The sequence below is a fragment of the Phoenix dactylifera genome, chromosome 2 (genome assembly GCF_051530095.1).
Source record: "Phoenix dactylifera cultivar Ajwa chromosome 2, Ajwa_hap1_PhDact_Kaust_v1.1, whole genome shotgun sequence".
NCBI classification, from domain to species: Eukaryota; Viridiplantae; Streptophyta; class Magnoliopsida; order Arecales; family Arecaceae; genus Phoenix; species Phoenix dactylifera.
The window spans coordinates 37520111-37546463 of NC_143191.1; the positions used below are offsets into that span (position 1 = coordinate 37520111).

The window sequence follows — 26353 nt, forward strand, 5'->3', positions numbered from 1 at the left end:
AGACGAAAGATTAACAAACTGGTTTCGAGCTTCCAAGGAGGCAGAGGATGGCCTTCTAAGCTTGCAAAACATAGATTGTGGGTTATAGTAATCGACAACAGCGCCATTTTTTCTCCTGCTAAGATTATATAAAGTTGGAAATAGAAATTGGAGGGGTGGATCACAAATCCAAGGATCTTTCCAAAATAGTGTATTATGTTTATTGCCAATTTTGAACTGAGTTCTATTCCAAAAGGCAGGAAGAGCATTAATGATGTCACGCCATAAATTAGAGCACCTTCTAATAGGTTTCCAACTCATAGATAATTTGACTTTTCTATGGTATACAAATTGTACCTACTTCCTCCAAATTCCTAGGTTATTTGAAAGATACCTCCAACCCCATTTTGATAATAGGGATATATTAAATTTAGTCAGATCCTTGACTCCCAAACCTCTATCCTCCTTTTGAAGACAAACTATATTCCAATTAATCTTACATGATATACTCTATAACAACTCGAAGAGCTTGACCATAGAAAAGATCTTCGATATTTATCAATTCTCTTGATCACCCATGCAAGAAGCTTGTAAATTGCCAATGTTAACCTCCTCTCAAAAGACAAGAATTTGCTTTTCCATATTGCCAATCTAACTTCAACTCTTTGAATCGAGACCATCCAATTAGCTTTAGTAGTTTTACCCCCACATAGAGGAAGCCCAAGGTATTTAATTGGAAGGGATGAGCAACTATAATTTAGCCAACCTGCACATCTTGTTGCATCTATGTTGTCCTGTCCAATAGCTGAGATGAAAATTTTATGATAGTTAATAGCAAGCTCAAATATCATTTTCAGATATAAAAAAATACCCTGAACTTTGTCCAACAGAAGATCCTCCTATGCCCGAAAGTTAAAATAAAAATTTTAGAGGACAATGAAGGTTTGAGAGAAAATAATATACTATCAATAGAAAAGTAAGTGTACTTGGAGGACCTACAGTATGGTTTATATAGAGTGAGAATCGGTGTCCGTTATTGAAAAAGCAATAATTATCCGTGCATTACATATGCTGTGGGCTGTGGGACTTAACTGTACCAGACCGGCGTTCAACAAATATATAACGGTCGCCTATTGGATGAGCTTTAACCAACTTTATATTGCATTCAGCGGAAGCCATATCGCAAATTTTCATTGGTTAGCCGATTAGGTGTGCTAATCCAGTTCTTGTAGGCTAGGGTAAGATTTAAAGATGGTTCACTTATATGTAACATTATAATTGAGTTATTATAATTGAATCGTATGTTCAGATGATTCTACACATTTTTATTTTTTTTTAATGTTCGAATAATAATTTCACACCGCAAAAACTGACTAATAGTGTATTTTATGTTTTTGTTTTTCTGTGCAAATAGTCAAAGCTTGTTTAATGACTTGGTGTTCCTTTTTTGGTTGATAAGATGAATTTCATAATATAAAATATATATCCAATGCTGTCGCTTTATAACCCTCATCCAGCAAATGTTGCAGTAATAAAAGAATAATGATTGAGTTTTTTCCTGAGGAATATCATACAAAATTTGATCCTTACTTGAGAGGTCATGGAGAGAGCGTATGTTATCTCTAAACTCGATTTTGCTTAGACCAATTCTAGATCTGATTCAGGGTAAACTCGTCCAACAAAATCAACAGCTAAATCAATTCCTTCCCTCCACTCTCCCCTTCTTTCTGTTTCTTTTTACCCAAAGTCCCCGCCACCGGCTACATCGAGGCCTCACCCACTCTCTTCTTCTACCATTCTCTGGGCTCCCTGAACAACACCATTCGCAGCAACTGCCTCCTGCTGCAATGGAGACCGAGATGAAGAGAAAGATTAGGAGACAGAGGTGAGGAGAAAGATAGATTTCAACGGAAAAGTTTAAAACTTCTTAGCCAGTACCCTTAGATAGTAAGCAAAATTAATTGATCAAAAAGTTGGTAAACTTCTGCATGATCAACAGTAAAAGAACTGAGACTTGACGCTATTTTTATTTTTTTTTTTGGATGAAAATCAAGATGAATACCCCCAAACCTAAACCTAACATTGTCCTCAATGTTAAGAAATAATCTAAGAGAATTGAGTTGCCTCCCAACAAGCGCTAAGTTTATTGTCTTCAGCCAGACATAGTGAGATAGTTTTTGCATCTCCTTCTATGAGGTCATCTATTTTGTCTATCATAAAACACTCAATTTTCCTTGCGGGTTGGTCGGCCGCATTGAACACATTTAATTTTACCTTCATATTCCCAAATGATATGTTCATTACCCCTGTTCTACAATTGATGCACGCATTGGCTGTTGCTAAAAAGGGCCGCCCAAGGATAACGGGGATTTGTTTCCTAGGATTAGGTTCATGTTCCATATCAAGGACAATGAAATCTACTGGAAAATAGAATTTGTCTACCTTGACAAGAACATCTTCAATTATCCCACGTGGTGTTTTTACAGATCGATCAGCCAATTGAAGGGATACCGAGGTTGGTTTTAACTCACCTAACCCAAGTTTCTCATAAACTGAATAAGGTAAAAGGTTGACACTTGCCCCTAGATCTAAGAGTGCTCGATCAATGAAATTATTTCCTAAGACACAGGAGATGGTGGGAGCACCAGGATCTTTGAATTTCGGAGGGGTGTTGTGTTGGAGAATAGAACTCACTTGCTCAGTTAGGAAGACCTTCTTAGGCACATGTGTCCTAGATTTTCGCTTTTGTGTACAAAGGTCTTTGAGAAATTTGGCATAGGAGGGAACTTGTCTGATGGCATCAAGGAGTGGGAGGTTGATTTTAACTTGTTTGAAGACCTCTATCATCTCTTCTAATGAAGTTCCCTTTTTGCCAAATGGTGAGGGTGAAGTAAGAGCTTTAGGAAATGGGGCCTTTGGGATGTGAGTTTTGGCAGAAGATGGACTAGCTGAAGAAGAAGAAGAAGGTTTTTCATTTGACACATTTCTATCCTCTTCTTCATCTTCCTTATTGTTGTCCTCCCCAATCTTATTGTCTACTACACGTCCACTCCTTAGGGTAGTCAAAGCATTGGCTTGTTCATGATGAATTGCATTTAGTTGATTTTCTTGAGCCATGTATTGTCCCCTAGGATTACTTAGTGGTTGGCTTGGAAGCTTTCCTTCCTCTCGCTTGTTCAGTGCATTAGCTAGTTGCCCCATCTGGGATTCTAGCTTGGCGATTGATTGCGTGTGAGAGTGCACCAATTGTGTAATGGTTTCCAAACCTTGAAGGGCGTTCAACACTTTCTCCTCAAAGGCTGTGTTTCTTTGGGGTGGAGGAGAAGTGTGTTGAAATTGAGTCGAGGGATGGTAGGGATGAATATTTTGTGGGGTTTGAAAATTCTGAGGGTTTGGAAAGTTTTGGAAATAGGGTTGGGCTGTGTTTGAAGCTTGCTGCTTCCAAGAAAAGTTTGGATGATTTCGCCATCCCGGGTTATATGTATTGGAAAATGGGTCATTACCCGGTCTAGGCTGTGTTTGAGCAGCATTGATGTGTTCTTGCACGAGTTCGGGGAATTGGGGCACTGAAGGGCACTCATGAATAGGGTGGGATGGGCTAGAACAAATAGTACACACTTGTGCTTGGGAAGAGTTCATGTAATGCCCACCTATCATCAGTTGGTCAATCTTATGGGACAATGCATCTACCTTGCTAGACAGGTCCATAGAATGACTTATTTCACAAATGGTCCCTTTTCTTTGAGAACTCGGGGATGCTTGACGAGAACATGAAGCATGGTGGAGGGAGTTTTCATTTAGATTTTCAAATAATTTCCATGCTTCATGCTCATTTTGAAGCATGAATGTCCCCCCACATGCGGCATCAATCATCTGACGGTTTCGTTCTGTCAATCCGTCATAAAAACATTGCACTAGTTGCCACTTAGGTATTTGATGATGAGGGCATTTACGGATTAGGTCCCTAAATCTCTCCCAAGTTTCATGAAATTCTTCTCCCTCAGTTTGGGAGAAGCTTGTAATGGCACGTCTAAACTGGTTCGTTCTTCCTATGGGAAAGTATTTTTTAAGGAATTCTTGTTGCATTTGATCCCAAGAACGAATTGAGTTAGCTTCTAAAGAATTCAGCCATTGTTTGGCTCTATCTTTAAGGGAGAAGGGGAATAATCTAAGTTTCAGAGCATCATCAGTGAAATTCTGAATCTTGACAGTGGTGCAAATTTCAAGGAATTTATCTAGGTGTTTATATGGATCTTCGTTGGTGAGCTGATAAGTGCTTAATAATTTATAATTTGGTTACCTTTCCACAGCACTTATCAATATTTTTAAACTGATAAATACATATTTTACCATGAAATTGAACAAACATTGAAGTAAGTTTAAAATATGGTAATTATTCTCTTAAACTAGATTCTGAACTTGTCTCTCTCTTGGTTGTAATCTTTCATGAAAACTACAAAAAAAAATATATAAGGAGATTGTGTTGACCCGACTAAGGTTATAACTAAATGGGCTTTGGTCCTGATTTGATTAAAAGTTATAATTGTATAGGAAAATATTTGATTAACCCTTTTATTAAGTCACAGTCTGATCTGGTTGAGTCCAATCTGAAGCGGTTTAGTAAGAATTAAATGACATTGGGCTCGAGAACAAGTTCAAGCCAAATCAACGATCATGACCCACCTCAAACCCAAAGTAATTCCCAACCAATTCCTTACATGCCTTCATATAAAATTTATAAATTTAAAAAAAAAAAGAAAATAATGAATATAATAAAATAAACAGTGCATCACGGATTCACTGTTCATATGAACAGTGTTAAAAAAAAATTATAATGAATCCACTGTTCATCTTCTTTCCTCCTCTCCGCAGTGCATCACGGTCGAGATTTCCGTCGATTCTCCCGTTCCGGCCATGAGATGGCGTCGCCCGAAAGATCCTCCACGCGGTGCAGCCGGCGTCCATGCGTCCGTCCGCGATCACCGCCCAGCCACGTTCTTCCTCCGAATCAGCCCGATCCTCCGCCCTCGCTTCAAAACAACAGGATCCCAGCCGGCTGCAACCAATGAGCCGTTCCAAGCGCCCAGCAGCCGAGATTCACGTCCTTCGATCGGCCCATTCCAGCCAGCGACCGAGTGGAAGACCAATCTCCTCCGCGATCATCGTCCGCCCAGCCATCAGCTGCCGAATCACAAGAATGGCATTCCGCCTCTTCCCCTTTCGGATTCTCATCAATCCTCCGATTGGCTCCTCCCAGCGTATCCCCTGCATCTGTGAAGGAAATTCCAGCATCCTGCGATTCAGCCCTCCCGCATCAAGCCAAGGATCACGCATCCAAATCGGGATATGCATTCAACCTTTCTCCCATCCGTATTCATCTTCCACGGACCACTCTTCCGCGACCGGCTGCCGAGATCCAGCCGATGATGTGCATTCCGCCCAAGGATCATGCGTCCGCTCCCTTTGGATTCATGGCTGGCTTCACCAAGAGAGGAGAGACCTATATAAGAGAAGTGGGAGAGGACCGTGAAGGAGGGGGGGGCACGGTTCCAAGAAAAAAACAGAGCTTGCTCTGTTTTGAAGAGAAAAAGAAAACCAAAAAAAAAAGAGAATAAAAAATAGAGAGGGTTTGAGGCGGATGGCAAAGGAGTTCTTCAGCCAACCAATGGAGATGACAAGCACCATGAGCAGCTGAGCCTCGGTTTAGGGGTTTGATGAAGCCATAGAGGAGTATTCGTTTCATTTTTATTGATTTGAGTTTGTATTGTAAGATGGTTGCATGATGAAGAATTTATCAATTGATCTTACGATTTATCCAATTTATGTGAATCATTTATCTTGCATAAAATATTTTACATAGGTTGATCTATTTCATCGAATCCAACACCTGTGGTTTGGAGGAGATATTCATGTGACATCGATTTCATGTTTAATGACTTAATGATCAGATGCATCATGCTAGGTTAGACAGGTCATGCTTATCGTTAGAGTAGATGGTTTGTGCTAGACTTAGATGATTCATGCTGGGAATTAGTTATAATTTTCTTTTGTGATTGCTTTGGCTTGTAGTCGGAAGCAGTCAAGTCTTACATACAACTCAATCATTGAAAGCGTCACAGATATAAATCTATCGGTGGAATCTAGCCCTAAACACATCTCTCCATAGATAATTCATACTACTACACCCATATTAATTCTTAGTTTTTATCATTTACTCTAGCTTATCCCCTTTGAAGTAATTATTTAATTAGGAAAAATAACTTGTCTCCAATCCCTGTGGACCGACACCCGTAATCACTATCCTACAGGATACGTGCTATTGCATTGGTTTAATTTCAAAATTGAAAGAACCGATCAATTTTTGGCGCCGTTGCCGGGGATTGCTAGCATAGTTATTTTTCTTATTAAAAAAAATTATTTAAAAATTTTAAAAAAATTTTAAAAAAAATTTCTATTATTGTTACTTTTCTTATCTTCTTTTTCTCCCTTACTAATTTTTTATTTATTTTTTTATCAGGAATCGAGGAAAAAAAAATCTGGGATGATCAAAAGGAGAACTGCCGGAAAAGAAATGCTGTAGAGGTTTGCAAAAAAAAAAAATATAAATTGCTGGGGAAATTCCCTTTGGTAACCTCTAAACTTTTCTTATTTAAATTAATTATTAGTTTGAAATTTTGTGGTGATTGTTTGATTTTAATTATAGCAAAATTGTGAATGCATGCTTGATACACATATACAAATCAATTTGCACATAGTAAGGGCAATCACCCCAACAAGATAAGAGCCGGATTTCATCACCGGACTCTTGCCCAACTTAGGTGAACTCAATCTCACATAGTGTCATCTTTAATTAAAATCAATTAGACGTTGGCTCCTAGGGACATTCGAGCTCAATAGGACGAAGATCACCGAAAGTTGCACCAATTTGGCTCTGTGGCTTAGTTGATGTCTACGCAAGCTTTGTCCCTATAAGGGAGACAGTTCATCTGTTCGAGGCAAGTGGGTTTTAAGTGGGACCTTTGCGAACGCATCGTGACCCCTCCACTTACCTGGGAGCTTACCTGGTCAACTCGGTTCATTAGACCGGATTGGAGGCTTAGGTGCCCTCTTCAAACCAGTTAGGAGCTGTCTAGTGATTTTAGGACAAAGACTAGAATTGATATGCTTTTCTCTTTTATTGCATGCTTGATTGATCGAGTACTAGTGTATGCACGGTAGTCGTTCTAGAGTACAAAACCTATTATCTTTTGACCCTGAAATAGAACGAACCCTTAGGAACATTCGAGCTAAGATCAAAACATTAGGATCATCCCCACCTCTTAAGATGGCTGAAGAACAACCCAAACTCCTGAGGGAATACTTTACTCCCACTATTTACACTTCCCCATCTTGCATTCGATTACCTGAGGTAGCAGCTGTACAATATGAAATAAAGTCTAGTGTGATCCAAATGCTTCCATCTTTTTATGGGCTCACCAATGAAGATCCATATAAACACCTAGATGAATTCCTTGAAATTTGCACCACTGTCAAGATTCAGAATTTCACTGATGATGCTCTGAAACTTAGATTATTCTCCTTCTCCCTTAAAGATAGAGCCAAACAATGGCTGAATTCTTTAGAAGCTAACTCAATTCGTTCTTGGGATCAAATGCAACAAGAATTCCTTAAAAAATACTTTCCCATAGGAAGAACGAACCAGTTTAGACGTGCCATTACAAGCTTCTCCCAAACTGAGGGAGAAGAATTTCATGAAACTTGGGAGAGATTTAGGGACCTAATCCGTAAATGCCCTCATCATCAAATACCTAAGTGGCAACTAGTGCAATATTTTTATGACGGATTGACAGAACGAAACCGTCAGATGATTGATGCCGCATGTGGGGGGACATTCATGCTTCAAAATGAGCATGAAGCATGGAAATTATTTGAAAATCTAAATGAAAACTCCCTCCACCATGCTTCATGTTCTCGTCAAGCACCCCCGAGTTCTCAAAGAAAAGGGACCATTTGTGAAATAAGTCATTCTATGGACCTGTCTAGCAAGGTAGATGCATTGTCCCATAAGATTGACCAACTGATGATAAGTGGGCATTACATGAACTCTTCCCAAGCACAAGTGTGTACTATTTGTTCTAACCCATCCCACCCTATTCATGAGTGCCCTTCAGCGCCCCAATTCCCCGAACTTGTGCAAGAACACATCAATGCTGCTCAAACACTGCCTAGACCGGGTAATGACCCATTTTCCAATACATATAACCCGGGATGGCGAAATCATCCAAACTTTTCTTGGAAGCAGCAAGCTTCGAATACTGCCCAACCTTATTCCCAAAACTTTCCAAACCCTCAGAATTTTCAAACCCCACAAAATATTCATCCCTACCGTCCCTCGACTCAATTTCAACACACTCCTCCTCCACCCCAAAGAAACACAGCCTTTGAGGAGAAAGTGTTGAACGCCCTTCAAGGTTTGGAAACCATTACACAATTAGTGCACTCTCATACGCAATCAATCGCCAAGCTAGAATCCCAAATGGGTCAACTAGCTAATGCACTAAACAAGCGAGAGGAAGGAAAGCTTCCAAGCCAACCACTAAGTAATCCTAGGGGACAATACATGACTCAAGAAAATCAACTAAATGCAATTCATCATGAACAAGCCAATGCTTTGACTACCCTAAGGAGTGGACGTATAATAGACAATAAGATTGGGGAGGACAACAATAAGGAAGGTGAAGAAGAGGATAGAAATGTGTCAAATGAAAATCTAAAACCTTCTCTTCTTCTTCGGCTAGTCCATCTTCTGCCAAAACTCACATCCCAAAGGCCCCATTTCCTGAAGCTCTTACTTCACCCTCTCCATTTGGTAAAAAGGGAACTTCATTAGAAGAGATGATGGAGGTCTTCAAACAAGTTAAAATCAACCTCCCACTCCTTGATGCCATCAGACAAGTTCCCTCTTATGCCAAATTTCTCAAAGACTTTTGTACACAAAAGCGAAAATCTAGGACACATGTGCCTAAAAAGGTCTTCCTAACTGAGCAAGTGAGTTCTATTCTCCAACACAACATCCCTCCAAAATTCAAAGATCCTGGTGCTCCCACCATCTCCTGTGTCTTAGAAAATAATTTCATTGATCGAGCACTCTTAGATCTAGGGGCAAGTGTCAACCTTTTACCTTATTCAGTTTATGAGAAACTTGGTTTAGGTGAGTTAAAACCAACCTCGGTATCCCTTCAATTGGCTGATCGATCTGTAAAAACACCACGTGGGATAATTGAAGATGTTCTTGTCAAGGTAGATAAATTCTATTTTCCAGTAGATTTCATTGTCCTTGATATGGAACATGAGCCCAATCCTAATAGACAAATCCCCGTTATCCTTGGGCGGCCCTTTTTAGCAACAGCCAATGCGTGCATCAATTGTAGAACAGGGGTAATGAACATATCATTTGGGAATATGAAGGTAAAATTAAATGTATTCAATGCGGCCGACCAACCCGCAAGGGAAATTGAGTGTTTTATGATAGACAAAATAGATGACCTTATAGAAGGAGATGCAAAAACTATCTCACTATGTCTGGCTGAAGACAATAAACTTAGCGCTTGTTGGGAGGCAACCCAATTCTCTTAGATTATTTCTTAACATTGAGGACAATGTTAGGTTTAGGTTTGGGGGTATTCATCTTGATTTTCATCCCAAAAAATAAAAAAAATAAAAAAAATAAAAAAAATAAAAATAAAAAATAAAAAATAAAAAATAAAAAATAAAAAAATAAAAAAATAAAAAAATAAAAAAATAAAAAATAAAACATAATAAAAAAAAATTATTTTTTTAAAAAAAGAAAAAAATAATAAAAATATTTTTTTAAAAAAATGTGTTTATTTTCATTTTTTATAAAATAAAAAAAAAAGTTATTAAAAAAAGTTTTTGTTAAAAAAAAAACCTAATTTATATACATTTATGCGAGAATGATAAACACACAAGGTATATAGAATCTAAAAAACCCAATGACTAGTGGGAAGTAATACAAATTTAAGTTCTTTTTATTAAGTCTCTCTTAGGGAGTTGTAAGCTAATTAACACTTTGGAATTTCACTACACACTGGCCGACTCTTCTAAGGTCTAGGCTCGACATTATGTTGAGAGTATGGTAGCAACCTTGGACCCTGATGAATCATACTTATCTAATCCAAAAAAAAAAAAATAATAAAAATGGATTTAGTCAGGAACATCGAAAAGGGCTACCTATTATCAAAGGTCAAGTGGGCTTGTGATGAGAACTCCGAGCATAAGTCCGTAGGGGAGTCTTGATGCCCGACACCTTATGCTAACTGGTGTGAGAGTTGTCGACTGATTGCTCGTTACACGGAGAAATCACCACAAGAGTAAAAATGCACAATTTATATATCTTTCTTTAAAAAAAAAGAAGAAAAAAACAAAGAAAAAAAATGTTGTATTGACCGAAAAAATAATAGTGTGAAAGCCGTCGTTGTAAAAATTCGAGTAAACTGGAATATTACAGATAAAGCCCGTGAGGTACTAAAGTAAATATCCACAACTCTCGAAATCCTGCAGATAAGATGATTTTGAATCAGTGAGCAGGTCCTTTCGACCAATCCTTGGAAACTACTAGTCTTTGCAATATTTTGTTGATCCGAACCCTTAGCTTGTGTACGGTCCAGATTTCACCAAGCACTCCAGTATAAATAAGTCTTACAACTCCCTAAATGGAAACTTAATGACTTCAACTTGAGTTGCATCTTGACCTAGGATTTGGGCTGATTTAGTAAATAAAACCGTGTGTGCTTTGAAATTTTCATTATTTATGTATCTTAAATTAGATTTTAATAAAAAAAAAGAGAGTTTTTGAAATTCTTTACTAGTATGCATTTGGAATTTGATTTTCACTTCATAGATCAATCGATCTAAATATATATATATATAATAAAAAATAAAAATAAAAATAATAATAACCATAAAAAAATAAAAAATAAAATAATAATAATAATAATAATAATAATAAAATTTTAGAAGTTTGTGGGTATCTTCACTGGAAATCCTCACGAGACTATAACTCGTCCACTAGGGTAACCTAGGGGTTTAAAGCCTTGTTGCATATGGTAAATGCAATCGCGATGCCTGCGAAAGTGAGTTAGAGTTTTTCTTTTCTAATTTTATTTTGCTCGAGGACTAGCAAAATATAGGTTTGGGGGTGTAATAAGTGCTTAATAATTTATAATTTAGTTACCTTTCCACAGCACTTATCAATATTTTTAAACTGATAAATACATATTTTACCATGAAATTGAACAAACATTGAAGTAAGTTTAAAATATGGTAATTATTCTCTTAAACTAGATTCTGAACTTGTCTCTCTCTTGGTTGTAATCTTTCATGAAAACTACAAAAAAAAATATATAAGGAGATTGTGTTGACCCGACTAAGGTTATAACTAAATGGGCTTTGGTCCTGATTTGATTAAAAGTTATAATTGTATAGAAAAATATTTGATTAACCCTTTTATTAAGTCACAGTCTGATATGGTTGAGTCCAATCTGAAGCGGTTTAGTAAGAATTAAATGACATTGGGCTCGAGAACAAGTTCAAGCCAAATCAACGATCATGACCCACCTCAAACCCAAAGTAATTCCCAACCAATTCCTTACATGCCTTCATATAAAATTTATAAATTTAAAAAAAAAGAAAATAATGAATATAATAAAATAAACAGTGCATCACGGATTCACTGTTCATATGAACAGTGTTAAAAAAAAATTATAATGAATCCACTGTTCATCTTCTTTCCTCCTCTCCGCAGTGCATCACGGTCGAGATTTCCGTCGATTCTCCCGTTCCGGCCATGAGATGGCGTCGCCCGAAAGATCCTCCACGCGGTGCAGCCGGCGTCCATGCGTCCGTCCGCGATCACCGCCCAGCCACGTTCTTCCTCCGAATCAGCCCGATCCTCCGCCCTCGCTTCAAAACAACAGGATCCCAGCCGGCTGCAACCAATGAGCCGTTCCAAGCGCCCAGCAGCCGAGATTCACGTCCTTCGATCGGCCCATTCCAGCCAGCGACCGAGTGGAAGACCAATCTCCTCCGCGATCATCGTCCGCCCAGCCATCAGCTGCCGAATCACAAGAATGGCGTTCCGCCTCTTCCCCTTTCGGATTCTCATCAATCCTCCGATTGGCTCCTCCCAGCGTATCCCCTGCATCTGTGAAGGAAATTCCAGCATCCTGTGATTCAGCCCTCCCGCATCAAGCCAAGGATCACGCATCCAAATCGGGATATGCATTCAACCTTTCTCCCATCCGTATTCATCTTCCACGGACCACTCTTCCGCGACCGGCTGCTGAGATCCAGCCGATGATGTGCATTCCGCCCAAGGATCATGCGTCCGCTCCCTTTGGATTCATGGCTGGCTTCACCAAGAGAGGAGAGACCTATATAAGAGAAGTGGGAGAGGACCGTGAAGGAGGGGGGGCACGGTTCCAAGAAAAAAACAGAGCTTGCTCTGTTTTGAAGAGAAAAAGAAAACCAAAAAAAAAGAGAATAAAAAATAGAGAGGGTTTGAGGCGGATGGCAAAGGAGTTCTTCAGCCAACCAATGGAGATGACAAGCACCATGAGCAGCTGAGCCTCGGTTTAGGGGTTTGATGAAGCCATAGAGGAGTATTCGTTTCATTTTTATTGATTTGAGTTTGTATTGTAAGATGGTTGCATGATGAAGAATTTATCAATTGATCTTACGATTTATCCAATTTATGTGAATCATTTATCTTGCATAAAATATTTTACATAGATTGATCTATTTCATCGAATCCAACACCTGTGGTTTGTATTCATGTGACATCGATTTCATGTTTAATGACTTAATGATCAGATGCATCATGCTAGGTTAGACAGGTCATGCTTATCGTTAGAGTAGATGGTTTGTGCTAGACTTAGATGATTCATGCTGGGAATTAGTTATAATTTTCTTTTGTGATTGCTTTGGCTTGTAGTCGGAAGCAGTCAAGTCTTACATACAACTCAATCATTGAAAGCGTCACAGATATAAATCTATCGGTGGAATCTAGCCCTAAACACCTCTCTCCATAGATAATTCATACTACTACACCCATATTAATTCTTAGTTTTTATCATTTACTCTAGCTTATCCCCTTTGAAGTAATTATTTAATTAGGAAAAATAACTTGTCTCCAATCCCTGTGGACCGACACCCGTAATCACTATCCTACAGGATACGTGCTCTTGCGTGGTTTAATTTCAAAATTGAAAGAAGAGCCCATAAAAAGATGGAAGCATTTGGATCACACTAGACTTTATTTCATATTGTACAGCTGCTACTTCAGGTAATCGAATGCAAGATGGGAAAGTGTAAATAGTGGGAGTAAAGTACTCCCTCAGGAGTTTGGGTTGTTCTTCAGCCATCTTAAGAGGTGGGGATGATCCTAATGTTTTGATCTTAGCTCGAATGTTCCTAAGGGTTCGTTCTATTTCAGGGTCGAAAGGTAATAGATTTTGTACTCTAGAACGACTACCGTGCATACACTAGTACTCGATCAATCAAGCATGCAATAAAAGAGAAAAGCATATCAATCCTAGTCTTTGACCTAAAATCACTAGACAGCTCCTAACTGGTTTGAAGAGGGCACATAAGCCTCCAATCCGGTCTAATGAACCGAGTTGACCAGGTAAGCTCCCAGGTAAGTGGAGGGGTCACGATGCGTTCGCAAAGGTCCCACTTAAAACCCACTTGCCTCGAACAGATGAACTGTCTCCCTTATAGGGACAAAGCTTGCCTAGACATCAACTAAGCCACAGAGCGAAATTGGTGCAACTTTCGGTGATCTTCGTCCTATTGAGCTCGAATGTCCCTAGGGGCCAACGTCTAATTGATTTTAATTAAAGATGACACTATGTGAGATTGAGTTCACCTAAGTTGGGCAAGAGTCTGGTGATGAAATCCGGCTCTTATCTTGTTGGGGTGATTGCCCTTACTATGTGCAAATTGATTTGTGTATGTTTATCAAGCATGCATTCACACTCTTGCTGAAATTGAAATCAAACAATCACCACAAAATTTCAAGCTAATAATTAATTTAAATAAGAAAGGTTTAGAGGTTACCAAAGGAAATTTCCCCAGCAATTTTAAATTTTTTTTTTAGCAAACCTCCAAAGCATTCCTTTCTGATAGCCCAGATCTCCTCTTCAATTCCTGATCAAATAAGACCAAAAGAAAAATTAAAAAAAAAATTAGTAGAAGAGAAAAAGGAGATAAGAAAAGTAACAATAATAGAGAATAATTTTTTTATATATATATATATATTTTGAAAGTTTTTTTTAATTAATTAATTTTTTTTTATGATAGGAAAAATAACTATGCAAGCAATCCCCGGCAACGGCGCCAAAAATTGATCGGTTCTTTCAATTTCAAAAATAAACCACGCAATAGCACGTATCTTGTAGGATAGTGATTACGGGTGTCGGTCCACAGGGATTGGAAACAAGTTATTTTTCTTGTAAAAATAAATCACGAAGAAGAATTTGCTAACTTGATTTAACTAAATTAATCTATGAGTACGAATTGAAATTTATCAAAGTAGATGGATCTAGGGTTTGGAATCCACCGCGTAGCATGGTATTAGGGATTGTGTTCTTAATTTTTATCTTTTGGAGAGGCATGCAAATTGGCTACAAGCCTTTTAAAATAAAAACATAAAGAGTTTTAGGAAAATCCATCTTCGGTATAGCATGAAGTGTCTACCTAAGTATGCTAATGTAGGGTGCAGCACACCTCATCTTCCTAGGCATGGATCATCTTAGACTACTTTAGCAAACATTAATAATAAATAGCATGCTCAAAGTTTAAACATAATAAAAGGATTTTTCATTGATAATAAGAATTTAAACAAGCTCCAAAATAATAAAGAAAATTAGAACTACAATGCCCTGTAACATTGCTAGGGCTTCATCCAGCCCTAGACTAGACGTTTAGCCGAGCATGGCTTCCGGACGACCTCCCGTCTTCAAATGAAATTGATCAACTCCCATTATTCCCAAAATATCAAAACTATTCTCTTTCCCCCTCCTTTCTCTCTTTTTTTTATTTCTTTTTCTCTTCTTCTCTCTCGGCTGGATTCTTCTTTTTCACCGAAACAGGGGGTCTCCCCTGTTTTCTTCTCCACCGAGCCCTACACACCACCCCGCCCCCCAGCTCCTTATATAGATCCCCTCATCATATCAGCCAGCAAGCACGTGGAGAGGAGGGGAAAACGGACGCGATATGTGAGGCGGATGCTTGGGATTTCAAATCCGGAAGAGAGCTGGTCTGCCGGTGATGCGTGGGATGATTGCTCGCAGATGCTGGAATTGGGGAAGAGCTGCAGACGGGCGCCGATCCGGAAGGAGAACGGCGTGATTGCTGGGGTGCCGGTTCGATTGCAGACGGCCGGATCAGTGGAGCTGGCCGCGGGATTCCGGGAGGTTGACGTGCGGAATGAGCTAGGGTGCGGAAGAAGAAGATCACGGCTTGCTGATTTGGGAAGGAAGGAGATGCTGCAGGATGAGCTGGAGGAGCCGGGAGCGTTGGGAGGAGCCGAAGAAGAAGGTGGCCGGATCCGTGGCGTGATACGCTGGGAGCCTGTCTCGGACGCTCGGAACGGTAGCGCGGAGGCGGGGATGCAGGCGGAGAAAGAGGCGGAGGAACGGGAGGCTCGCTGCACCGCGTGGAAGATTGCGTGGAGGGTCTCTCAGGCGACATCATCTCGGCCGTTATTCATCGCTTAGCTCAAATTGAATGTGATGTAATAAAACTTATGGTTGATACCTTGATCGAACAACCGAGATCAATTTACTTACGATACTTTGTTGATATTCATAAGTATCTAATGAATTATGAGCTGAACAGATCATGTTCAGCAAAAAAAAAAAAAAAAAAAAAAGCTTTCTTTTGTTCCTGTTGAGACTCAACAGGCCATCATTTCCCTAACCTGAAAAAGACTGCCATGCCGCCACCATCGCTAGCATCTTCCTGGCATCCACCATACATGGTATGGAGGCATCCAAAGAGAGACAACATTGTTCTCCAAAGGAAAATGATGAAAGTAACAGAGAAATTTCACACAGGAATCAGACACGGCTATCGTGTTCTTCCATTCTGGATCTCACCCACCGACAGCCTGCACCTGTGTTGTTATTAGTGGGAGTCCGATGTCACAGTTCCATATCGGCCATGTAACCTTTTTCCTTCCTGAGTTCTCCCTTCCTGCAGCACTACTCTTCTCCAAATTTGATTTCCCGACGCATTGAGAAAACTTTTATAAACAGAGATACAAGAGACATTGCTAACGGTAAAACATATATGTATGAACATGTATATACACACACAAATGTAACACTACGACTACCATGCATCGAGGCCTCAGAAGGTTCCTATTATACTCGCAGCTACGATTACCGGAAATGACCGGTCAGCTTACTTACAACTTATACAGTCAACTAAAGCTTCACCAACCAGCTGAACAGCGCGCAATCCACGAACACAGTATTCTAGAAAGCAAATAAAATTAAACAGAAGTTTTCCTATCACTGTATCGCACCAAAAAACATTATTTTTTCCTTCCTAATTATCTGTTGGAGGCCTGAGAATGACGACATGGTGGAGCTTCAGCATCTGAAACGAATAACGATACAAGAGATGTCATCTTTGCTTTTCCTTGCCAGCGCCTCTGTGGTCAAACGCTTTGCTGCAGCTTGTGGATCCTTGATGGATCTCACACAGTCAACAGCCTCCTGATTTTTCATTACCTGGATAAACAAAGTGAAGCAATATGAATTAAAGTCTCCTGTCAGTGTCACAAGTCAGGAAACAAGCATTCTTGTCAGTGTCCTAAGTCAGGAACCAAGAATTCTTGAATAAGTATGCATCTTCTTGCAGTGTGAGTCAACAGACAAAACAGAAGCACAGTTAGGAGGCAAAACTTTACAAATTGAGCGGCAATGAAGAAGAATGCATAGATTCTTGCAGCATGAGACAATAGAAAATCAGGAGTTTGGTCGGGAGGCAAAACTTTACAAATAGAGCAGCAATGAAGGGAAAAATGAAGAACAACCGAGCATTACTGAATAAATATGCATCTTCTTGCAGCATGAATCAATAGAAAAATCAAAAGTACAGTCAGGAGGCAAAACTTCACAAATAGAGCAGCAATGGAGGAAAAAAATGCAGAAGAAGAATGCATCTTCTTGCAGTATGAGCCAATAGAAAATCAAAGTGCAGTCAGGAAGCAATGAAGGAAAAATGACAGGCATCCTTCATGCAGACTAAATAATGCTATGGGAGCTCTGTTTCCCCGTGAAATTGTGCAAAGATATGTCTACCATCATGTGTAAGACTATTGATCTAGTTTCAGCTGTACAATGATCTCATGCCCTCACCACTTACAAGGCTGACAGCCGAGGTATAATGCTAGGGTCATATTTACATGAGAGCACACTGCTATTCCATTTCCACCTCCGCTAACAATGCCTCTCTAGTTTAGGTGGGCAAACATTTTTTTAAAAAAATAAGAAAAAGCCAGAATATAAGGCTTAAAAGTATAAAAGATCCTTAGTGCTAAAACAACGAAAGGATCCGAAAATCTTTCTACCACTTCTCTAACTTCCCCTGGTACATATTCAGATGTGAAATATCAAGAAAATGATCACATGTTGAATGAATAAACAAGTAGCTTGATATCAATGCAGCACCTAGTGGTAGGATTTAAAACCACTAACCTTCCATAATCCATCACTTGCAAGTATGACAAACTCTATAGTTGGATCTATTGGCACATGTCTTACATCAGGTTCTGCACTTAAATGTGCCTTTAGACTTTGGTCACCAAATGCACGTGCAACCGCAAGTTGGCCATTAACACGAGGAACATCACCTGGAAACACGCCAAGAGATACTGGAACTGTGACGACTATTTTTGAATTGGCCATTTTTCATACAAAGTTTTAAATAATTAGAAGAAAACAGCATACCAGGAAAAATTGTTACGAAACCACCTTGCTGTTCAATCCTTTTTCGTTCAGCATCTGGTTCATGGTCAACAGTGAGTTGATTAGCAGCACCTCTTTCACACAAGACAGCTCTTGAGTCACCTATGTTTGCAATCCACAAGTCTTTGCCATCAACAACGATTGCTGTAACTGCTGTGGAACCCCCAGGTCCCAGTCTCGTTGTGTTTTCAAGAATATATTTGTTTGTGGAGCAGTAGGCACTTTTTATTGCAGCTGGAGGGTCCCTCCAGAAGACAGGCTATGTTGTAAATAGATGAAATGATTAATATCATCAATTGAAATATATTCACATGCACTGCAGATTCTTAAGTTCAATTTGAGGGATCAATATTAAACTTGCACAAAAATCAAACATAAACTGAAAAAGATATGCAAAGGAAAAGCGTATACAAAGAAAACTGATCTTGATTAATATATAATAATGAGATAATTACTTAGGGATGGTCCAGTACTCCATAGAATGACCTTCATATGCTTTTATGTCTCACAGTTTAGAGTGTATTGAGAACCATAATGCATATGAACAAACAAAACTAGCAAGAAGAGGAACATGGACAGTAAAAGGAGTATCTGAGATTCACCTCTTTGAGTATGTTGTTGAAGAGGTTATCTTTTAAATAACTCGGGACACCATCCCCCAAATGGCCATCGAAAATAGCAAACAGGCCAAGTTCATGACCATTTTCACATCTATACTCTGCCACATGATAATCTTCCATCTCATGACCTGATTTCCCTTCCACCAAGTTGAAACCATGCGTCACTTTATTACTTGACATTTTGCTCCGCCCTTTCCCAGTATCGGCTGATGATGAATGAAGACATGCAGCACTCTTCATGACCATCAGGATATGAAAAAACACGTAAAAGAAATATCAGAAAATGTTATTCAATTAAACATAGATGTCAAATTCGATAAGAGCAAAAGGGATAATGGAAAATTAATATAGGAAAGAAAGATATGTAAATAAGTCGGCAACCACATATTAATTAGAATATAAACCTGTGATACCAAGAGATTTCTAGAAGCTTGACATATTTACATAGGACCAAGGTCAGTGAAACTGTCCCGAACCGGACGGTTCTGGTCGTACCGAGCCGTCCTAGCAACAGATTGGGACGGTTCCAACAATAAAAAAGAAATCCGTTGCCGGAGGGGAAGAAGGAGAAGGAAAGAGAGAAAAAGAGAGTGAGCGAGGGAGGGAAAGAGAGGGAGAGGAAGATAGAGGAAGGAAGAGCGGAGGAAGCACCTCCTGGCTTCACGACCGGATCTTCTGTTTCGTTCGAAACAATGGTCTGGCTGCCTTTTAATTTCACGATTTTTAAGTAAAGTTTGCAAGTGATTTGCTGATTTCACATAAAAATCGCAAAATTAAAAAAAGACGGTCGAACTCCTATTTTGAGCGAAATAGGAGACCTGGCTACGGAGCCTTCATCCACCTCCTGCCCGAGTCACCGGCCTCCGCCACCCTCCTCTCTCTCTCCCTCTCCCCCTTTCTCTCTCTATCTCTTTCCCTCTCTCCCGCCCTCTCATCTGCCTCCTCTAGCATAAAAATCCAACATCCCATAACAAACATGAGCACATGATTTCAAGATTTTAAGTTCCTACGGAACTTAGGGCATCCCAACCATCTTGTCTTATTCCTATGAGAAAACGGGACCATGATGGGGTTGGGACTCCAAAACCCATCCATACAGGGAAAGAAAAAGAGAGAGAAAAGAAAGAGTGGAAGAAAAGATGAAGAAAAAGAAAAAGCAAAAGGAAAGAAGAAGATAGAGTAAAGAAAGAAAAGAAGGGAGAAGAAAAGAAAGAAAGAAAGGAAAGAATTCGAAAAGATAGAGAAAGAAGAAAAAGGAAAAAAGAAATAAAGGAAGGGATAAGAAAAAGAAAGAAAAAGAAAAGAAAAGAAAGGAAGGTAGAAGAAAAAAAATAGGAAGGAAAGAAAGAAAGAAAGAAAGAAAGAAAGAAAGGAAAGAAGAAGAGGAGATAGATGGGAGGATCTACTGGGACTAGGCAGGCTAGGGGTGCATCCCGTTCCATAGAGAAATCGGGACACCCTCGTCCACGGGATTTAAAACCTAACATAATTTACCAACTACCATATAGAAATCCGTTATAGGTACCTAATATTTTTCATCTTGGAACTCCATTTCTATCAATCTATATAGGTTAGACGAAGGCTTTTAAAAAGGCTATATTGTATGTCATGTGCACTTCACTATCTCTTTAACTGATGGCCCCTACATGGCCTCCTTTTGATTTTTATCATGTTTGCTTAAATTCTATAAAAATTGTGAATCCCAAAAATGCCGACATACAAACTTGACGCTCTTATACCATAATCCTTTCAATCATTTGTTGTCTTTATAAGTAGGCCGAGCTAGGCCGAGCCATGCCCCTACCTGAACTTGGCCCAATTTTTTTTCGGGCTCTGAGCCAGGTTTAGGCCCAAAATTTTTTTGATAATTCAAGCCCGAGACTGACCCAAGCCTAGGCTTGGGCCCGACTTGAACTTGATTGGGCCGGCCCGAATTATCCGTTTGGGCTAAAAATAGGTCTGGCCCGAACCTGATTAAAGTTTAAAATTTCATGATATGGCTTCACAAGTAAATGAGCTAGCTAAAAATTGGGCTCTTTTCTATAACACAAGTAAATAATACATGATACATTACTATCAGCTAAACCCATTTTAATTTATCCTTTACTTCCCATTATTCTCTCTAAATAACATACAAAAACAAATTGATTCGGGTTTGAATTCGGGCTCCGTTTCGGACCTTGTTCTGGCTCGGGCTCAGCCCGGGCCAATAACATACTCTGAGCCCGAGCCAATAACATACTCGAGCCCAGCCTGAAAAATAAATGGACACTACATTTAAGCCTAAACCCAGTTTGAACTTTTTCGGGCTTAGTCTGAAGCCCGGCCCGAAGTCAACCTGGCCGGAGCCCATTTCCAACCCTACCTATAAGACCTCAATACAAATGTCGATGCGTTATGAACATATATGTTAATTTAACCTACTAATTGTCATCAGGCAGATTAACTAATTTGCTCCCCTAGTTGACAATTCTTTAGCTATTATGACTCGGTCATTGATAATTTAACCAACTAGTTGTTAAGAGCTAAAAAAATTCTCTGTCTCAATTAGAAGCATTAATTGGATACATGTTTTGCTTATCTAACTAAAAGGGTTCCAAACAAGATTTTGTTAAAGCCCCAGATCTCGGACATCTCAGCAACCGGAAGATATTGAGATGAACTGACATCTTGGTTTCTCTAGGTTGAGATGGAAGGCTGGAAATATTAAGGAAGAATTACAAAATTTTGATTGATGAATATGAATATGGCTGGCATAAAAAAACGAAGATTAGTTATTTCCCTGAGATATTAATGTAAGTATTTAATAACAAACATTTAAGTTTGCAAAATCTCTGCTGGTATGTTGATGTCGTACCAGCCTATATCTTAGAATATATTGGCTTATACAAGCTGAGATTTTATTACATATCACACCAATGGGTTCCCAATACCAATATGAACCGAAATCTTAACTGAAACGGGAAACAGGGTTGTACAATGAAATAATGTAATAATGGGACCCTCAAGTGCTACAGGTCCAGAAACTTAACTTGCCAATGAGGGTACTTTTAGCTAAGTATTTTAAATAATGGTTGCAAAAAGAAGATGTATGATAGAACCTCTCAATTTATAGCATGCAGTAAGTACCAAAACAAGAGTAAGATACCCTTACACTGGTTCTTTATCAGCTGGCATGCATAATTTGTTTCAAATCAAATAAAGAATGTCGCTGTCAAGGTCTGCAATACATGTTACATAGGCGTACCACATACTGGTCATGCACCATAACAGAACATACTGCAGTACACCCCTAAATCTACTTTTGGTCTGCCAATGCAGGGTGGTAAGGCATGGTACCTAGTTACCTACCATAGGATAGGCCAGTACGTACTACGGTATGATCTTTTTTTCTTTTCTTTTTTTTTGAAAAAGTTATGGTTTTTTTTTTTGAAGAAGTTATGGTCAATTTTTTCAAACCTTGGTTTATCATGTCTAACCATTGATGGGCAAAGCGCTCTCAGCATGCATGTTCAACTTGAATGTCACAAATCATGGAAATTCCCTCCATAAATTGTGATAATGAGAACAAAAGGTATATAAGGAATGCAAACCTTAATTCTGTTACATGACATCAGCTTATTCTATTCTTAACATCTTGATTCTTGATTTAGCATAAAAACAGAGCTTCTTCCAGGCATAAAAATTAAAATGGAGCCTTCCCATATAAGTAGAACTTAGACATGGTTCTTTCTATATAATCTCTTCTATTTTCAGATTTACTTTTAGGATGCTTTTATTAAGTGATTCAAATATTAAAAAAATTTGGATATTCGAGTAACAACTGCTTCACTATCTTTTAAACAATAGCCCTTTGTTAAATCTCTCGAGTAGGGGAAGTTTGGGTTTCTCATAGGTTGCTTAGGTTTTGAATCAAGGGATGGGGGCCAGCATATGATGTTAGCAAAATATTTGATAAATTTTAATATATTAAATTCCTTGTAGAGAAGAAAACTCTTCTGTGAATCCTCGTCTCCCTTTTCCACTCTCCAGAACTATCTGGGTGTCTCCCTTTTCGCTCCCTTACTGTCTTAGTTCTTTCTCCCGTATTTTTCATCTTTTTGCTTCCTTGTTCCTCCTCTTTCTTATTTGTTTCTATGCCCATATCTGAAATAGCCTCTCTCCCTTCATTGTCCTTCCTTCTTCTTTTCATCATTCTTCTCTTTCCTTTTTTATTCTGCTTAACCTTTTCATATAAGATATGGACTATAGTGATCAGGAATCTCATTAAAATGCTCTGTTAGACTTTCAACATTTTTCTGCATGTCCAACTCATATCCAGACCACCCCATGGCCATAACTTCTCCTAAGTCTAGGAAAAATGAAAATTTAGTTTTTTTTGTAGAACATATTTGTAGATCAAACTTGTTAATGGAGTATTTAATTTTCACTATTGTAAGAAATTATCAAGCACACTTAATACCAGGACACTTCGAACTTGGACCCCTGCTACTTGTCTAGGTACCTAGGTAATAGTTAATACCAAAGAGATTGCTGTTGGATACCAACTGCCCCTACCAACCCCAGAATCTGGTTTCGTTGGTGACATTTGGCACCAATGTCCTTACAACTACTCTAATATATGCTTGCTAATCCCCAAGCATTATCTAAACGAATCTGACATGAAATATTTGCCCAGTAACATGTAAAAAACTTGGAAATAATAAGAAGTTCCATTGCAAGACTTGCAATATAGGATAAATGAAAATTTAAGTCAGTCAGCAACATTATAAAGGTGAAAAGGTGCAGACAATGTGAAAAATGAAATGTTCAAAGGTCTTGTGGTTGCACTCCTTGGTGTGGAGGGTTGCATATTGTGCAGCCAACCATGTCATAATAACAAAACATGCACGCAGATGCACATGAGGGTGTACATGGACACACATGTTACAAGCATAAATATATACATCATATTATATACGCGTATGACACACACATAGGCACACATATATAGTCTCAAGACCTGTTAAGATGTTACTTTACTCAAGTGTTTGATCCTCAATTTGCAGTAGGAAACTAACTCTGAGGTTGCAGTACCCCAAATACTTTAGAAAACTTAAAAAATGCAATAAGGCTCTTATAATGACCATATATAGCTAGCTTTTATAACTAATTTTTATGTTTACAAGCTGTCATAATGTAGGAAATGATAAATATATGTAGATGGTGGATACGAGAGAAAAAGAGAACAAAACTAACCGCATTTGTGCTATACTGGTGAAACTAGTGAAGGATGTTTTTTTTTTCAATTCGAAGAAAAAATACTTATTATCTCACTTTCTTCTATTCTTTTGTTGTATTATCTGGCAATAATGACAACCTTCTTTGCCAGACATCTAGAATGGAAGGGGTAGATGGAAAATTAATTAGGAGAGAGCCTTGCAAAGATCAAATCTGCAAACGAAAAGATACTACTAACTCTTTTCATCATGGGCAAGATGAACATTTTTATTCAAAAAAAGAAAAAAAAAAGGAATTATGCACGAATGATAGGTGATAGACATATATAACAAATGGAAGAAAGCTCAACATTTGGGAGAATATATGGATCAAGAGTTGGAGAAATATATCATCAATCTCATATCAACAATAATACTATCACTCGACTACCCAGTCAAAGTTTGTTCCACGTATTTTGTACAGTTCTTGTAGGCAAATCATGTATCCAAGAGAATCAAGATTCTGGCTATGAGAAAGCCGATGATGACTCCTATTGACACAAAGTTTGTCCTATAAAAAATCTCGAATACAGCATGGAGGCAAAGGTAAGCATTATGAAGCAAGAGTTCAGTACATATGTCTTTCCATAATGTTCAGGTGAGTAAATCATAAATGAAGATAGCATACTCCATGCAAAACCACTACTTGTGCAATGACTCTTGAAGATTAAAAACTTACCACTAATAGCCGATGTTTATTGTATTTCTCTTTCTAGTAAATAGCATCTAGAAACCTTGGGAAGCTAAGAGGATATCATAGAAATGATATCTCCAAGGGTCGAGTCAGTATTTAGCGTCGTCAACCCCTGGGGTTCGTTGCCATGCTTTAGAAGCAAGCATGATTCACAACTAATGATACATCCGATTGCATGTAAAAGCGCCCTTCACAGCAATATTAAATATGCAGCTTCTTGGTGAACAAAAAAAATGGAAAGAATCCAAACAGGTCCATGCCAAAAAAAAAAAAAAAACACTTAAAATCTAAAGTTTGTGACCATGTCATGCACCCCTGCTTTAAAAACTCGAGTCTACTTATCACACAACCTAGCATCTTCCCTTCTGGCCGGCTGCCTCCATCCTCTCAAATTCTACCACGACCAATCTTCTAAGCATATATTTCTTTATGCTATTTTTTTTCAAAAACGAAATTCTTCTTTTTATGAAACAACCGACAAAAACAACAACCTAATCAATCATTCGTTCCAATGATGTATCACTAATTCTGCTTGAACTTGTTGCAGAACACCTAAAACAGAACAATTCTTGCAGCAGAGAGATCTTGGACGCATCCACCCCCATCTCACACACTGATCATGAGACAGGAAGTGAAAGGCCATCACAAGAGAACTCCCATCTGCTTTCTACTCGGATTTTCTCCCCTTTGCTTCCACCAAAAGCAAAAGCAGCGAGCCGGCTAAAAGAACGATAACGCGATGCAAAATAGGAAAGAATAAGAAGAGACAAGGAAACATAGTGGCAGATAAAGGGGCCAAATCTACGGCCGGCGTACCTTGAAGATGTTCAGGAACTCTGACCTTCTCCTGGTGCTGCTGCCGCTGTTGGCCGCTGAGGAACAGCAAGGGTTGAATATTTGCTTCTCCATCCCCCGATCATTCAATTCTCTCCCTCGTTAATCCCCACGGATCGATCGATCGATCGATCGATCACTATTCCTCCACCCCCCCCGAGGCCACGCTTCGCTATGCTGTGCTTTTCTTTGCCTTACCTTCTCTCTCTATTTCTACTTCTTCTCCCTTTCTCTCTCCTTCTCTTTGAGGAAAAAAAGGGGGAAGGGGGAGAGTGGGAACAAAATTTCGTTTACTTTTCTTCTTCGTCGCACCCCGTCGTTCGTGGTCCCGGGCTTCCTCTTGGCTTCTCACAACTTCGGCCTTCGTCTTCTTCGTCTTCGGCCCCCACGCCTTCGTGGAAGTTTCCTCCCCAACCGTCCTTTTGACTCACTTTTCCTTCGCGTCCGTCCGCCCGGGGGCTCGCCCTTCGGTTTCGTCCGGCTCGAACCCCAGATTTGGATCCGGTTGCTCTCCTTTCCTGGAGATTCGGCCACGGGCTGGGCCGGGGAAAGGGTTCGGTCGAGTTGGCCTTTTTGACTCGGGACCAGCTGGATCCAACTGGCTCGAGTTGAACATTTACATTACTTTGCTCAACCGGAGATGCATCCATGGCAGCTCATGGTGGTCTCATGCGAGTGCGATGCGCGCCATGTGCCGCATTTACTAGGAATTCACTGGTTTTAATGCGAATGGTCATTTGGTATGTCTTTGCCCGCTTACTCGAAAATTACTGATTCAAGTGATTTTCTTAGGGTTTATTCATTTCCGGTCGAACAAAGGGATTCGACCGGCCGGAGGGCTAGTTCACTTATTCTCTGGTCCGACAGCTCGTGCCATATCGATTCTAAAGATGACTTGTTAAAAGTGAT

The 26353-nt window shown here is 39.2% G+C and overlaps 1 protein-coding gene and 2 non-coding genes across 4 annotated transcripts; 1 reads left to right on the plus strand and 2 right to left on the minus strand.

Moving 5' to 3' along the window:
* Nucleotides 1-3910: 3910 nt before the first annotated feature.
* On the plus strand, nucleotides 3911-4016 carry LOC120104279 (small nucleolar RNA R71). Its single transcript, XR_005506740.1, has one exon. It is a non-coding gene; the product is annotated as a small nucleolar RNA R71 (small nucleolar RNA).
* A 3663-nt stretch (nucleotides 4017-7679) lies between these two features.
* On the minus strand, nucleotides 7680-7785 carry LOC148703747 (small nucleolar RNA R71). The gene has a single exon (XR_015982297.1). It is a non-coding gene; the product is annotated as a small nucleolar RNA R71 (small nucleolar RNA).
* Nucleotides 7786-16307: 8522 nt separating this feature from the next.
* Nucleotides 16308-25839, minus strand: LOC103701433 (putative protein phosphatase 2C 44). Of its 2 annotated transcripts, none has more exons than XM_008783475.6 (5): nucleotides 25427-25839; nucleotides 18641-18892; nucleotides 18021-18297; nucleotides 17769-17923; nucleotides 16308-16799 (listed from the first exon to the last, which is right to left on the minus strand). In XM_008783475.6, the coding sequence occupies exons 1-5, from the start codon at nucleotides 25517-25519 to the stop codon at nucleotides 16659-16661; spliced, it is 918 nt and encodes a 305-aa protein (XP_008781697.1). In that variant the 5' UTR covers nucleotides 25520-25839; the 3' UTR covers nucleotides 16308-16658. The 2 variants fall into 2 exon arrangements, with proteins under 2 accessions (XP_008781697.1, XP_088572391.1); XM_088716265.2 differs by having other exon boundaries at nucleotides 18045-18297; nucleotides 25427-25759.
* Nucleotides 25840-26353: the final 514 nt, after the last annotated feature.

Excerpts from the sequence above, each read along its gene's own strand:
- LOC103701433 (XM_008783475.6), bottom strand. The coding sequence starts at position 25,519 with ATGGAGAAGCAAATATTCAACCCTTGCTGTTCCTCAGCGGCCAACAGC. Across the intron at positions 18,893-25,426 it reads AGTTCCTGAACATCTTCAAG|AGTGCTGCATGTCTTCATTC; the intron begins GTACGCCGGCCG and ends ATGGTCATGAAG. Across the intron at positions 17,924-18,020 it reads TTTCGTAACAATTTTTCCTG|GTGATGTTCCTCGTGTTAAT; the intron begins GTATGCTGTTTT and ends GCGTGTTTCCAG.